Below are 16936 nucleotides of genomic sequence, written 5' to 3' on the forward strand. Positions count from 1 at the left end.
TTTGACTTTTGAGTATTGAATGGTAACGAAAAACAACAAAGAAACACAATTTTGTTCTATTAAAACTAAACACAATATTTACGGACAACTAATTACCTATTATAACGTACATACAGTCTTGAATATCTTTTCTCAAGGCAATTCTCAAAATTTGTATTTGTCATACGTGAGCGATGCGGCCGAAAAATAAGTTCACCGGCAATAAAAAGCCTCTCACAGGGCGTGTTGAGCTCAATGAACAGTTTTCGAAGGAGTGGCCATCTTGTATAATCACAAAGGCTATCAGCAGGGCTATCAAGAAATGATCTTAATTTCCTGTTTTTAGTTTGAAAAAAGTCTGTCTCATCTTTATCCTCTGCAGAGGACTGGCCAGCTAGGTTCATCAACCAATAGCTGTACCAAACTCTCAAACCTCTCATTAATGAAAGAAATGCCTAAAATTCATAAAAAGTATAAATAAACACGTATGCCCATTATAATGAGAATATGTATCGCAAATCGAAGATATTCTAACCCTTCTCATTAAGGTTACGATCAGTTGTCCATGTTTCTATAAATTTGGGGTGAAGAATAGCAGCAGCAATGATCTTTTCATCGCTCAGCATTGATTCAAATCGATTATCAATCCCATTTAACAGTTCTTTGACCAGTAGTTTGACTGGTTTCATGGCCGGTATATCTAACTTCTTGGTAAGCTTATCTCTCAGTATACTTAACCATGTAAGCATTGGAGTAGTTTGTTTCTCCCTGTAGAATGTTAAAGGCTTGGGCGACCGGTTTCATCACTTGAGCATAATCTTTAAGGAGTACAATTTCTGCAGGTATAGGTATTTGTAATCCATCATTTGTAATCCATTTGTTTTGTACTGATAATTACAGTAGCATATTCTTATTCTTCTATTCAATATTAGAAGATGTATATACTTAGGTGAATCTGCCAGGGTGCAGATACTATGAATGACATTTCTCCTTTTTCATTGATGATCCTGTTGAGGCGTTGGACAGCCATAAAAATTCCATTGCGTCGCGTTTCGTTGATCAGATAAATTTGATCCACACATTTCTTTAACCATTTCCGAAACTTATACAGTGCGGAAGGTCTTATTAATTCCAGGGTGCTGAACATTTCGCGAAGGAAATGTTCAACACATCTCCGAGGGTGACAACAAAAACAGAGAAGTCCTTCACAAAATTGGATCAAAATTCGTTAGGAATATCTTCCAACTGGTTAGCAAGGAAACTCTCCAGAGTTTCTGGATCAATCCATTCGACAACGAGGACAAAGAGTCACAGAGCCTTGGAGCACAGAGTAAGCAAATTAGTTTTGCATTATATACCACTTATTAACCGAATTTGAGGTACGTACTAGAAAAATATCAGACCGAGGTCTTGACAGTACGGACCGAGCGACAGCGAGGTTCGTACATAAAAGACCGAGGTCTGATATTTTTCCAGTACGGACCGAACGTATTCGGTTAATAAGGGATTTATTATATGGCATACAGACAGTAGCTAGTTTATTTATTTATACAATGCGCTGCAGCATTCTTGCCGGCTCTTTCGCCAGCCAGTCGCCAAGCAAGCACTGAAGCGGCTTCCAAAACTTTGCTTTTACACGTTAAATAAGAATGATACAGTAATATAAACAAAAATCAAAGATGAATATAAAATATAATATCAACTGTGTACCAAATAACAAAATATTATGTCCACAGTTGTATAAGAACATAAAGCTGATGTTACACGGAACGATTTTTAACGAAAATTCGCAATGTAAATGAAGCAACAATCTAGCATAAACAAATAACAATTCGCTAGCACAAATCGAATCAACAACTAACGGGTTTAATAATCAGTCTAACGCCTTAAAGTTCTAACAAATATCAAATAAACTGTCAACATACAGTCAATCTTCGTCCTCGTCGCTTTCAATCGCGATCCATCATCACAGGGCCATTGTAGATTTGAAAAGAACAGTTTCGTATGTTTGCACCAGAGAACATTTCCTTGGTCGTGGCATTCGTAAAAGATAGCAGTGGATCTGAGTTAGGTCTGGTGATTGTGAATGTCAAATTAGAAGTGAAAGACTGCTGGACTTTTGTTGTTTAGTTAGCGCTTCGATCGGCTTCGAAGGAAGTAGCTTGTCTGCTAAGAGTTGATGACATTTGTTGTTGTTGACTCGTACTGGCGGTTTTGTAGCACTGCAAACTGTTAATGCTTTTGCATGTGACCGCTTAATTGGGCCACAAATGTTTTTGGTACGTTCGCATCTAGAACCTTTGAGATGCATGTTTTTCTTACCGAGTGATTTGTCAGTTTCTTTCCTATTTGATGTAGTCTGGTTTTTGAAGCGGCAAGGGAGAGGAATTTCCCTATTTCATTTTTTCCCAAGGGTGCTCTCATGTACCAAACGGGATCACTCGTCTGCCGAAGGTTTCTCACAGCCAAATAAAACGGCGAGTCTGGAGAGTTCATTTCTGCCGGACGATGGTTTTTGAACAATTATAGTATCTGACAGGACACCTGTCGGTGTTTGTAGCGAATGCTTTGGGTTGAAATGCTCGTTCATGGCCACGTTCTTTGCCTGTTCGGGTTTTTGTTCCTCTTTCAGTCAGAAACACAAGTACTTTGTCTTCGCTTGTTGGATCTTTTTGAAGTTTAATCTCTCCCCATTGAAGTCTTCTGGATTCGTCTTTGGCCCTGAAACCGAAATGCATCGACAATAACCACCATACAGTTCTTTGAAGAGCTTTCGGTGATGAATCGCCAAACTCGCTTGATTGGAATAAAGCGTTTTCTTCTTCGTCAGTTGGTACTCTTGAGGCGTTCGGCTAATTCCCTTTTCCACTTTTAACAAGCAACCGGCGTTTAGCAGCAAGAGTTTCCCTCTACTTTTTAAATGCTTCATCTTTAAATAGGTTATATGTAGAATTGTTCTCGTTCAGGTGTCTCTGGTTTGCCATCTTTTTTCGTAGCATTCATAAAGAACTTTGACAAGATATGGTCCAACTGCTCTGCAGGCAAATTCTCGATTTTAACGTCTTCCTTGCCAATGCTTTTCAAGTATCGGTCCAAAGTATTCATATCCGAAACAATCTTGTTTCTGGTGTTTGCACTTCTCTGATTAGCAATGAAGACTTCAATTTTTTCTTGACTGTTGGTCGTACTATTCGCTATTTCGCTACATTGCTCCATTCTGCATCGATATTTTTCAAAAAAAAGCGCAAGCTTGTTTTTGTTCAAACATATGAGAGTTGGACCGTTACTACGGCAACGGTCCAATACTGGGGATTCCAGACCAGCCAAGAACCAATCAGCGCACGCTATTTTAGTTGCGAGACCGCGTGCCATATAATAATATTGCTTATTGACTTTATAGCGAACATTTCAGAGAGATACGCCAATGGATGAGCCACGTAGATGTTTTCATTCGGGCCCCTTGAGCCTTTGAAACCAAGCACTGATCTGAGATCAGTGTAACCAATCTACTCACAAACTTGAGGGCATCAGTTAACAATAAATCACTTTTATTTAAACTTTTGCAAAAATACCATACAAACGGTTTCTACTTATTAAAATTGTGTTTAGAATAGACTGATTCCAAATATTAACTGATTTAATTTCTTCGTAAAAAATTGAATACAATGACATAGCTACACAGTGTTTACCAGCATTTATATAAAATATTAAATCATTACCCTGATAAAAATTAGCCTGTACTGTACAGGCCGAATCAACTGTATCATTTATAGACCTAGTGCCTATATAGTCCTCCATGTTATTTGACGGTCTTAGTCAGCAATCGCACATACACATTACGACACAATCGTCACATCATTTGAACATACCACAATACGAGGCACTGTTCTCTGGACTTTTATTTAATTGACTTGTCAAAAGGCATTAGAGTACATTGAAGGAAAACCTTAATAGTATTTGATTCCTAAGCTTGCCAGTTAAGACTGCACAGCCTGTTGTGACGTCTGTACAACACAATAGCTGTAAAATATTCGACCAAGAGTACCAGGTTGATATTCGAGGTGACTGTGAAGAAAAACGAGTGATTGAAATAACAAATGTCACCAAAAATACACAAACTTTAAAGTACTTACCTCGATCCTTATGCTTCGGCCTTCGAATTTCTGTATATTTATCTTGGCAAAACAGCCTCCCGGAAGTAGTGTCGAACACACCATTCGTCATCTTTCGTATATCCGACGATTGCCGAAGATGTGCCACACGGCCACATCCGGATAGTTTTTCGATAACATAGACGTTAGCCGCGTATGCGCAGGCTACCAACAGAAACATAAAAGCGGAAGTCACGCTTCCTGAGATGATCAAGCGCGGCATGCTGATTCCGGTCGTGCTTCGAAAAAATAGCATGCTTGCTTGATTCAAGGCCGCAAGCTTGTATGATGAACATATCATTACATAATGATTTCTTATTTTTTTATTAAAAAATGTAACTTGTACCGAACGTATTGTAACTTGTAATCGTTTTAGTTTTGAATGTGTTTTTTTAACTAGTTACCTTTACTGTTACCGTTACATGTTTATAAATAAAAACGAGTTACCGTTACAATTGCTGAAAATTATAACGATTATTTGTAACTAGTTATTTCTAGCAAAGTTGCTTACAGCACTGAGTGCAGTGCACCTCAAACAGTATGCAGACTGGTCATGGGTGTATTACTGAAAATTGTATAGCGGCTCTTTGCATAAGTAAGAGCTCCGGGTGTTACTGAAGAAAACAGTAGGGAAGAGTTTCAACCAACAACAATCTATTGAGTACCTCTTCAGCTGTTGTATTTTCATTGCAGACAATCACTTCTTCATCAGTTGGTAAGGGTTGACGGGCTTCATTTCCCATGAAGAGCGACAGGAGACAACCGAACACTTCCGCTTAAAATGAATAATTTTCATTTGCATTGACTCATTTGACTGGATGGAGTAAACAAACGTATCCATTTATAATATTGATTCTTGTGATTTGAAAAATTTCGATTTAGGAATGGACTCTGAAAACTACCCGGGAGTTATTTGTCATCTATGCTAAATAACCATCAATATGCGGAGGACAAAGTTCATTACAATGGTCTGTAAAAAGCAACTTCCTCCAAAAAATAATAGAATGAATAGGATTGCAAGTAATGCCAAAATCATTGGAGTGGTTACAAAATCAGCCGACTGCTTAACAGGAGATTTTGGCATTCATTCCACGAATCAAGGTAGCTCCAACAGTTTCTAGAGATAGTTGAACGCATATTTTTAACAGGGAAATTAAGCGTTCAAATATTTTTTGGAAGACTTAGATTCCATATACATAATCTATTAGAAATGATTCATCATCGAGTAAAGTGCCATATTGTAATTTCTAGTATTAGAATTTAATTTCGTATATTTCTCTGCCGGCCTGCTTGCAGGAATTAAGGAACTTCCTATTTTACTCTATAATACTTTTCGAGTAACCATGAGGAAACTTTGAATACTTATGCGAAATAATATGGAACGCATAGGGAATACTGAAGGGATAAATCAATTACAATATGGCACTTTACTCGATGATGAATCATTTCTAATAGATTATGTAGCGTCAAGGTTGAACTTTTATGAAATTATTTGCAAGAAAGTATCTCGGTCATTTTTTCATCCCTCCCTCAAAGTTTTAAAACGAGCACAATTGTATTTTGATTTTACTCCGGTTGACTAAATAAAATATATTCTGCTACCGTGCAGACTGCGCATACCTTTTGGAACAAGTAGTAAGTTGGGTTCACCCTCCATTAGGCCTGACGGCATCTTTCTCCGCATACGTTGGGATTCAGCACCTATGGCTATGGAATCGAATTAGCAGTGTTACAACTCGGATTATATAGATGAAGGGTGTTTCATAAAACAGTATACTCTTTGTATAAAAGTAGGATTAAACGTTAAAACAGGCCTTTTATTAATTTTAAAACACGCCCCTCCGATACTGATACCGACAATAGTTGATGACAATGGTTGACTGTTTAGACATTTCACGCTTAAATACCTTTAAATCGTCTAATAATTTAATGCCACATCAGCAATCAGTGGGCCAACTTTCGCTAACTTACCTGATTCTGAAAGTTCGTCTAAAATGTCAGTTAGAATTTCCAAACTGAGGTAAGTATCCTCCTTGTTTTTTACGTATGGTGTGACAGGCTTTCGGTCAATTTTTTGCCCTATAATTTCCCTATCAAAAACAATACAAAATAAACACATCGTGGCTGAAGGTTGAATAATATGAATATATATTAGTGTCTGACTGACTGATGTCAATTTATGCCGCTCAGCACAACGTTGCAACAGAACAGAAACGTTGTTTTAAAAATGCGCACAGGGGCGTCGGAAGCGGGGGGGCCGGGGGGGCTCAGGCCCCCTCACTTTTTTATTTGGGGGGGCCTAAGTATCATTGGGCCCCCCCACTTTTTGACAAAGGTAAGTTGTTAATTGGTAAATTGTTAGAATTCTGGTAAATCTTCTCCCAAAGTGCCGGATATGGCGTTTCAGTGTTCAGACTCTGGTTTTAAAAATTTCCCAGAGGGAAGGCATGCCCCTGTAACAGTGTAACCTCTTAGAAAGTTGCCCACATTTGGCAATTGGCAGGCACTTTGTGGGCCCCCTCACTTCTGGCGGCGTTCCGACGCCCCTGAATGCGCACATACCTTTTGCTTTCTTCAGCATCTCCGGACTGGCACTCTGAATTTAATAGATCTGCAATTAGATCTGACAGTTGTGGATTTCGCTTCGCATCTTCATAATACTTCATAACAGTTTCTTTATCTTCTTCTCCAAAAACAACATGTGCTATAAGATCTTCTTCAGTTGCATAACGACCGCAAATTTGTAAAGCAGCAACAAGATATTTTTCTTTAAAACGCTCTCCCATTCCCTCGAGTTTCTCTTTTGCACTCATAAAAGTTTCAAGCGAGATCTTTCGTCTCTGTTGGCTTGGAAAAGTCACATCTTCTTCGATATTTTCTGACGAAATGCCTTCACATTCCATATCACTCTCAAAATATTTTTCTCCGTCTTTAGAATTTTTTTCTGTAAAGAACACCACGTTTTCAGGAACCATTGTTTTTAAGACATTTGCAAGAAGCAAAGGCTCTACATTCTTGTTAACAGACTCGAGGAGCATAAAAGTCTGCAATCGCAGTTCATCGATGGCCACATGCCCAACACAAACTTTTGCTAACTCTAGCCTTAGGTGTAAAATCTGTTTCATAGTAAAATGATTCAAAGAATAACAGCTGTTTCTTGCATCATGAAAATATTCCTTCCATTTCTTTAAATCACGTTCCATTGTTTCACAGGTTTCTTCAATGTTCTCTAAAAGCCTATTCCTCTCGTCGTCCGCTTTACTGCATTGGTATTTACTTTTCCATGTTAAGTAGTTGATCTGACCAACCTCACAAAGTTGCAAGTACAAATGGCTTATTCTGAGTATTCCATCAAAAATCTAAAAAAAAAATTATATCAACATTATAATATATAAAATTTGATAAAGTACGCGCGTGCTAATTGGTCGAGAGGCGTGTTTCTATTTAACAATTAGTCGCTGAGGCGACTACTTGTTTTAATATAAATTTCGAGGTGTTTACAAATAGTAGCTAATCAACATAATTTCATAAAAATTTATAATTACTTCAAATTTCTTACTTGAAAAACCACAACAAAAAGCTATAGTCACCGACCAGACCGACTATCGCTTCAGAGACAGTGAATGTTGACCAATCAGAATGCAGGAAAATCAAACAAAAATATAAAATTATGAAGCAAATAGAAAACAATTTTTCCCTGTGTTTATATATAGTTATAGAAACACTTCTTGGAGTTTGGAAGAACTCGAAATAACGTGGAAAAATCCCATCAAATGACCAGGGGAGCCACCACAGTTGCCCCATTAAAATTAAAACTTTTTGAATTATTGAAATGAGCGAGATTTAGACATATAACAACTATGTCTATAACCACAGCTGATAGTCCAACCATCAAATCATTTCAAAACTACGGCATTCTTCACATGTATAAGATTAAAGTTGAAAACAGCCCATTTCTGGCCTATCAGTGGTCCTAGTAGTTCGAATAAAAAAGGCAAGCATGAAGGATGATGGGAATACATATAGATTGGAAATTACCCATCATGCTTTACTCGCTCAATCTTATGTTTCACGCTCGTTGGGGGAACAAGCTGTTTTAATCTTTTTCCAAGCCTAATATACACTGTCTTACTACCTTTCTTATACCACATTTGCTAAATTTAAACAATACCCTTTTGTATTCTTCGAGATTTTTCCCCGCTCACGTTTGACGCAGACATTTTTAATTGGAATAATAGCAATTACGCAACGCTGTCGGGTGTATAAAGCGAAATTGAATGTAAATTATGCACATTGAAATAAGATTAACAATATTGTTTGCATTATTCCGAGGAATATTATTAGACGTTTTTTAAATTCACAATGCGGGTTCTTGTAGAATAAAAGGTTGCCTATTTTTAGTGTACTTGGTAGTTGTGTAGGCAAATTCTTGGAAATTAAAATGCTGGGATATATAATAAATGAAAGAATAATACGGTACCAACCTCATTAAATTTGTCAACTTCCTCCTTTCCACTTTCTGCTTTACCGGCAATCAACATAAGTTTACTCTGTACGTCCTTTATTTCTTCCAGACTATAAACTTTTCTTTCTCGATTTTTTTGAGGATCTTCAGGAACATTGAGACACACTAAATTTTCAAAATTTAATCCACCTGCAGCGTTCGCGTACTTAACTTCTTTAGCCATCTCGGTGTCTGCAATGTAATAAGTACCACAGGAATTGATAGCTTCAACTTGAACCATAGTTGTAAGTGCAACTGAACCATGAGACTCTTTTATTTGCTTCAACCATGACAGGCTTTTCTTAGTGGATACCTAAATTCGATAGAAATAAATATGATATATGATAACAGCAACGTAATAATAGTTAAACTTTAAAGTGCCTATATCACTTGTGGGATCTTTACGGATTTTGCTTAGATAGAGCTTGAAAAATTAGTTATACAACCCTTTTTTGAAATAATTAAGTAGTTTCGGAAATATTTACATCTAAACATGACGATTTGCCTAAATTTCCGTCGTGCTCGGGGGCCTGGGACTCAGGAACCGAGTTCTCGTCAAACATAATTTCATCAATTGTAATTTTACTTCGATCTTCCAACGACGTAAAATATTTTGAGAAAAACTCGCCCAGTTCCTATAGCCATACACAACGCACCGTTCCCGCATTTTTTTTTGAAAAGCGCAAACTATATCGCCAGTGAAAATCTTCATGTTTACATTATAAAAGACGGCGTGTTTGCAAATCATTCCTGAGTCCCAGTCCCGCCAACCGACGTATTTTCGAAACTATATAATTATATCAAAAAGGGTTGTAGAACTTATAAACTAATTTTTCAAGCTCTATTCAAATCCGTAAAGATCCCACAAGTGATATAGGCACTTTAAATATATATGTTGAAGGCGATGTTTGTGAAGGTGATATATCTACATGCTATTTTAACTCACCAATTTTTCTCCAATGCCTGGATTAGCGTCAACAGCGTGCCACACAGGTTGACAAAGTCGCATTAGTTCATCAAATCCATGACTTGTTTTGTAACCGAAAATTAACGATCCAAACCCAAGACAACTTGTATGCATACACGAAATCCGGTCAATTTCCATGTCATCTTCCCCGGCTGAAATCAACGCCAAATCAACAAATACTTTGAGCTCTTGTTCATCTGAATTTCAAAAAGTAATAAATTAGTTTTTTGAGAACATAAACTTGAAAATGATAGAGTTTTTACAAAATTAGAAGCATCAAAATGAGTGAACTTCGTTGAAGAGGCAAGAATAGCCATACTTTACTTTGCCTATAAAAACAAATTTTCACTATAGCCCGTGGTAACATAAATTAAGAAATTTTTCTCGGGAATTTATAGTCAGATATCTATCTCAGGACGACGAAAATATAGAAATGTCCTTACCATTTATACTCTTTTTTAGCCAGGCAACTAAATCAAAACATTCCGTAAAAGTCGTTAAACATCCTCTTCTTTTCTCGTCTATTTCATCTAACAGTTCTCCAGCTTTAAGTAGATTGCCATCCACGTCTTTGATGGCTACATCTTTTAGGTTCCCACTAATAATCTGCATTATTGAATATAAATGTTATTGCATTTAATTATATCATATTGTAATACAATAATGTACTGCAATTATACGAGGAGGCATCAAAACCTGGTCGTTAATTTAGCTATAGGGAAAAAACTACAACAAACTTACTGAGGAACTTCCTGTTTTCTAATTGGCGAAAATTCTGTTAGGCGGGCAAAATTCGTGTCAATTGTGGAAGACAGCGTTTACGCGAATCAACTTTCAAAAGTTCCGATTGGATTGACATTTAGTTTTCCATTCACAATTTCCTAGTTTTGACTAACACTGCGGAAAAACGACTGTGCACGCGCCAAATTATGAAACTTTGGCGGGAAAACTATCGATCAACTTTTGAAACAAAATATGTTCATTTATTAAAATATGCGAAACCGATATATCAAAAAATCGTTAAAAGCTCTCTAGTATTGGAAAGTTTGGAACGAAATGGAATTCGTGTGAACTTTCTAGTTTTAACGGGTGGCTCAAGTTCTTGTAGTTCTTAATTGTTGAAGTTACTAGCCGTTTTCATTCTCAGATTTTGGAATGCAATGTTAATAATGCTAGAAATATAGCTTTGAAGATACACAATGAATCACTCTATTTTACCACCATTTTCGAGAGACTGTTTGTGCGAAGGTTGGTAAAAGAAAAAACACACCAAGCGAGCTAGTTAACAGTATATATACTTGAACTGTACTAGTCTTTAATATGGATTAATCAAGTATGATTTTTTACGCAAAAGAATCAAATACGAATTTTCTCATGAAAACGTTTAAATCTTAGCTATCTAATCAAGATAAGTTAAAATCCCCGCGTCCCTGTATTTTTGCATCCTTTACTGTATGTGTAAAGGAACGTTTTCCTTCCTGCTAATACTTTGTAAAAGGCCCCATGCAGTTTACGTGCATAAATATGTTTGCAGTAGTAATGGGTCCTAAACATCTACGTTTGTAGAAGATTAACCATACTATCTGACCTCTTCTATCTTTTCAACCACTGAGAAATCGCCAGTGAGACGCAACGTTTCTTTTAATTGGAGAATTGCCTTCCCAGCTTGACGAGCATCAGAAATCTTCTTATATCTCTTTACTTGCGTGATTCTGGCAGCGAGGTTTCTCTCTGTTTCATCCAAATGTTTCTTTGGATGACTCAAAAACGAGAAAAGCAGTTTGAATTCGCCTTCTAAATCGGTGTAATTCGTCTGAAACAAATCTAAATATTTATCAATGTCCTTGAGTAGCATTTCGCCGTTTCCAAACTGTTCACTTATTTCTTCGAGTTGTTCACATACTTTGATCCAAATTTGCAAAATATTTTCCATTGTGACTTGTTCATTTTGTAATTTCTCGCTGTATTTACGCCATAGCTTAACGAAAATTCGACTGCTTTCTATCTCATTAATCCTAGACACCATATCAAGATACTTGTCATCGAGGTTAAAGAATATTACGTCAAATCTACCAGATCTTTGAACGCATATATCCCGTATTGATAACTCACTAAAGTCTTGCACAATTTTTTCGCTCAAGGCACGAAGCACTTCATCGACTAAAAAATTAAAATTACCAAGAATCAACCGAGCTAGAAAAATCCTCGGGATTAATTTTAGTTACATACCACACGGTAAATTTCAAGACGACCTTTAAGTTTAAGTTTAAAAAGTCTAAAATACAGTTGTGACCATCTTCGATGACTCTTCATATGTGTACGAGGCGAGGAGGTTTGTAGGAGGAAGCGAGTAAAATATCGATGGTCGGGGGTCCTCAAAACATAATGTTTTCTGAGTTCTCGGTAAATACGTTTTTTATTAGTTATATACCACTTGTCAAAGAAAAGCCAAACTACAAGGTAAACAACGAAGTATCTATTCATAAAAGACATAATTTCAAATGAATAAACAGTCTAAAGGTCGCACGTCCAGGTGCGCCGCACGTTTTGTTATTTCCCATGGAATAACACGTTATCTCACTCTGCAGGGGGTTGTGTGGGCAACGTCAAAATCCTCACTCCCGCGTGAGTCGCTCTCGACCAATGAAACGCTACGAACACCAAAGTTTGATAAGTGGTGTATAATAACATCATTTAAAGACCCAAATAAAAGGGATTCGGCGAAATATTTCCCAAGTGATTATGTTAATATCATTAAGAGGAGATTTTTTAGAAAGTCGCGTATTTTTGCCCAAAATCGCTCAAAACTTAGCAACCAGGCCTTCGCTAAAATATGCTTCGCAGCCATTTTGAATTTACAAGTTTGGTAACGTTTTCGTGTCGAGAGACAGCTGTTTTACTAACTTTTGGAGAATTTCAAAAGGCGAAAAGCTTCTTGAAATAAAGAAGAACAACAGGTGAGTGTTCGTTCAATTTTTTTAGTATTTTGAATGATATAATTTTCCATGCGTACATTTTTATTCGTGCGAAGGAGTGACACACAGTCACACACTAAAGTATAAACATATTGAAATATACTGATTAAGTTTGATTTTAGTGATTTAGAATTAACCTTGTGATAGAATAAAATTCTCAAATGTTAACGTATTTATTCCTAGGTCTCCAACACATATTGGAAAATATGAACAATAGTTTCAGATACCAGTAAACTACTAAACTCGCATAGTGGATGGTTATGTCACTTATGTGTAGTAGCTCGAAGATACAATAATAAAAAAGACCCTAAATAATCTATTTGAAGAAACAACACAAGAAAGAAAACAACTGCCCTCTAAATAATCTATTTCAAAAACAACTGCCCTCTCTATTTTAACAATGAATTCCTTGTGTGGTGGGTACATAATATGGGACATGTAGGACAATTGGTGGGACAATCATGGGACATTCATTCCAAATTATGCAGCTGTTCATATAGTGTGATATATGTGTACATATAGCTGAACATTATAATGTGACTTTGTTGTTAAAATATCATATAAATAATTTCAATAAATAGTGTACTACACTCAGTCTACACTTATACTGTAATAATTAGGAGGAAGTCAAATACTTACAAGTGCTTTCAAATTATGATATTCATCTTTGTGAATACAGAGAAAATTTGATTGGAAACATTTGCATTGTTTTTTTATGGTTAAACACAAAGAAATGTGATGTAATACATAATTCTAGCACATTTCTTTCAAGTGAAAAAAACCTAACAAAGCCACCTTAACTACATTGGCAATTACCAAAGTTATTGTGCCACTAGTTATTGTTTTCAAAGCAACCCCTTATAAATTTGCCTAGGTATTTCCATTGTATCAATAATATTGTTAATACAGGTGCCACTTCATTTGGTATACTAATGCCTAAAGTAAATATACAACATATGGTTGATTTTAAAAATGCCAAAAAACGACCACGGACCTACCACCCAAATTTGAGCAAAATTGTATTTTTTGCACACTACAATAACTGGGGCTTATCATAAAATATAAATTAGTTTGATCGGAAACAATTCTGCACTGAATTTTAATGGCTAAACTTAAGGTTCGCATAAAGTCCCTTTTTGACAAAAATGACCTAAATAAAAACCTATGGATTTTTTAGATGAAAATTGTTTATTCAGTAAATTAATTGCTATGGATTTTGTAATATGAACTAAGGAAGGTGTCTATATGGCTCAAAGTATCTCTATTCAAATTCTACTCAAGAAGTAGATAGCTATTCTGAGATGTCAGTAAATATGTGCTGTGATAATTGGAAAATTACTTGATTTTGAAAATGTCAAAAAACGACCATGGACCTACCACCCAAATTTAAATCAAATTATACTTTTTGTAAACTACAATACCCAGGGTGTATTGCAAAATATGAATTAGTTTGATCGGAAACAGTTTTGGTGTAATTTACCAGTGTTGAACATAGGTTTTAGCAATAGACTAATGTTTTAAGTTCATGTCAAATCAAGCAAAACCTCAGCAATTATTTTAGGTACATCTAATGTTTGGATTTTAAAACTAATGCATGCTTTTACATAAAATACATCTATTGCAAAAGAAAATCACGTACAATACAGTATTTCCGTCTAATATTTAAGATATACGGTCAAAAGTGCTGATTGTAATACATTTTCCCGATAGCAATTCCAATATTGAATTGTTTGTAAAATAAGATGGTATATTAATAAGATCAGGCACTAAAAGTTCCACGAAACTGCAATTTTGGAACACTGATATGTCAAAGGATTACATTATATTTTATTCATTGTGATCACAGGCAGTTACCTAGCTAAAAAAACAGTAAAATGATCATCATACAATCCTAACTTCTATGAACTGCAATCATAGCGAACTCTTGTATAACATTCCACCGTCCTTAATTATTTGGCAAACAGTGAATCCATTTTGTCTAGGAGTTTCATATCTTTAGATGATCACATGCTTTTCATTTTCTGTTAAATTGCATAACTTTCCGAGAGTTATGGTTGTGAAAACGGCACTGAAACACTCATACTATTTGAAATCCGGCCGCCATGTTTACATGGAATTGCTTCTATCAACTTCCAGCAATCTGATTGGTTTTGAGCGCTCAATACGCGAGTTTGTAAAAAATCTCCTCTTAATGAGGAAAATATTTCGACGAATCCCCCGAGAAGAGGGACTGTAAATTATATATTATACCGAAAATTTCTCGACTGGGAACACGTAAAACGTACGGTAAAAAAATTCCCCTCTTCTCTTTACCCACAAATCTCACGAGTTGCGTGGCAGCTTCCATGATTAATATTTACCTCTCTCGCGCTAGCGGTGAATACGTAATGCCGCTGCTGTGAAGGACTGCAGAAATTAATATTCACTGCGCAAACGGTGCATACGAGAAAGGTGCTGGCCAAAATAATGGCAGGCAAGGGATAATTCTTCCCGTACATCTCTAACACCCAGATTCTTGTTGAAGGTCTTTTTGCTCAAATTATATGAATAGACACGTTTCATATCTTGCTGCATTGAGGGAGGACAAAAATGGCCCAAAAACGAGGCAAGCAAAAGAATCTACAGGGTGTCCCAAAAACACAAAAACCATTGAAATCGCCATAACAATGTAATAGCTAGAGAATTAATGCACCATGCACAAGTGTATAAATAAATGTTTGACATAATCATTTTATGCATGATGCATGACAGTAAAATTTGTTTGTATATCCAAAATTGACTGTTATTACACAGGGTGAGTAAAAAAAACTGACACCTTTAAATTCAAACAAGACGCCTGTTCTGGCGTTAACTCCGGTACACGTGCCAGTCTTCAATATAGAGCTTCTGAACATAAACAATACAGTTCATATTCGCATTTAGATGCCTTGCGAACCTAAATGTTCGATCGCGAAATTCAGAAGCACATCGTACTATTACGTATAATCACTATATATCATCTTATAACAATTTATATAATAATATAATCATATAACCATATAGCATTCGCTTCAGTCAGACTTACATGCATGAGTAAGCTAATAGCTATCCACACCTTATCCCACAAACACGTAACAAGATGTCGACCACAAACCACGGTAGCATGCATGTGCTACAATGCACTGTATTGCGTACGGGAAATGACTTATAGTTTTAGGGTAGCCAAGCGTATAAAGTCTGAGCACAACCAACCACGGAGAGAGAAATGCGTACAGCATTCTTCGTAAGGCCTCAGTGCCTAAATATTATATTGTAAAAGCAAAAGTAGAAAACAATTAAAAGGAGTTAAAGTTGAAAACAAGGCTTTGTGGAGTTGTGCTTAGACAGAAATAAGTCAAAAGTTTAAAGATATATTATCTTCTTAAAGTCATAATCTTATAGAGACGTTAATTATTGTTACTGGAAAGTTAAGGAATAAATAACTATATAAATCTAATTGATTCACACTGTAGTGTATTATCAAAGTTTATAGGACCGCGCTCGTGACAGTACTTTAAAAAGTATAGAAGTTCAATTGTTCAAAAATGTAAATAAACCGCATGATATATTCGCTTTGTCTTACACTTTGCCTTTGGAATTCGTGCTTATATAGTTATATTAAATCTTCAATCCTGTGCAAACTACGACGTGTCAACGCGCCAATACACGACCACATCATCTTGTTAAACGGCGAAATAGCAGCGATATTATTAAAATAGGACCAGAATCTACATGTATTAAGTATATTTTTACCCCAATTCAATCATGAAAAGAACGGTTTATTTGTTTCTCTTGGAGGAATTGCCGTATCATGCGAGCGAAATCGAATCGCGCATCGGAAAATTAGCCAAAGCTGTGCACCTCAACTCTTAGGAGACAAGCCTGGGACGTAGATAAATACGGTCATATACACGTTTTAAATAATAGTATATTTCACGCCATTACAGACTTGTGACGACGATAAAAAAAAATTAAAAAAACAAAACAAAACAAAACAAAACCGAGGCGAATTTTTAACTCCGTCGCTGACGCCGGAGTAATTAGCCGCATAGCGGCTGTAATGTGGTAGAAGTTGCCTAAATTATCTCATGGGTATACGAAGCATATTAAATAAGTGAACCTAAAACATAAAGTTTGTTCCCTTTAGGAGTTAAAATATGCATTCTAAGCTCTGTAAATAAAAAATAACAGTTTTATCAAATTGTTTTTCTAGCACACGCACCACATTGAATTAGTTCAATTGGTTTAAACACTTTCGCATTAATAAATCACGTCCTGTTGACTGTACAGATGGAAATGGTCAAATTCCAGCCATATAAGTTCGCGGCTAATTTGACTTTCA

General features: G+C 36.1%; 1 protein-coding gene across 1 annotated transcript in view; it reads right to left on the minus strand.

Annotated features, from left to right (window-relative positions):
* LOC114540661 (E3 ubiquitin-protein ligase rnf213-alpha-like) overlaps positions 1-16936 on the minus strand; it is an 84236-nt gene that overhangs the window by 48857 nt on the left and 18443 nt on the right. The window contains exons 6-13 of the mRNA XM_028560783.1: positions 11190-11761; positions 10045-10207; positions 9581-9798; positions 8615-8947; positions 6693-7489; positions 6102-6220; positions 5751-5837; positions 4796-4905 (exon numbers count right to left, since the gene is read on the minus strand). Coding sequence (XP_028416584.1) covers positions 4796-4905; positions 5751-5837; positions 6102-6220; positions 6693-7489; positions 8615-8947; positions 9581-9798; positions 10045-10207; positions 11190-11761 — 2399 coding nt within the window. The remainder of the gene's footprint in view (positions 1-4795; positions 4906-5750; positions 5838-6101; positions 6221-6692; positions 7490-8614; positions 8948-9580; positions 9799-10044; positions 10208-11189; positions 11762-16936) is intronic.

Source organism: Dendronephthya gigantea, unplaced genomic scaffold (genome assembly GCF_004324835.1).
Source record: "Dendronephthya gigantea isolate DGI-Jeju-01 unplaced genomic scaffold, DenGig_1.0 000245F, whole genome shotgun sequence".
Taxonomy (NCBI): domain Eukaryota; kingdom Metazoa; phylum Cnidaria; class Anthozoa; order Malacalcyonacea; family Nephtheidae; genus Dendronephthya; species Dendronephthya gigantea.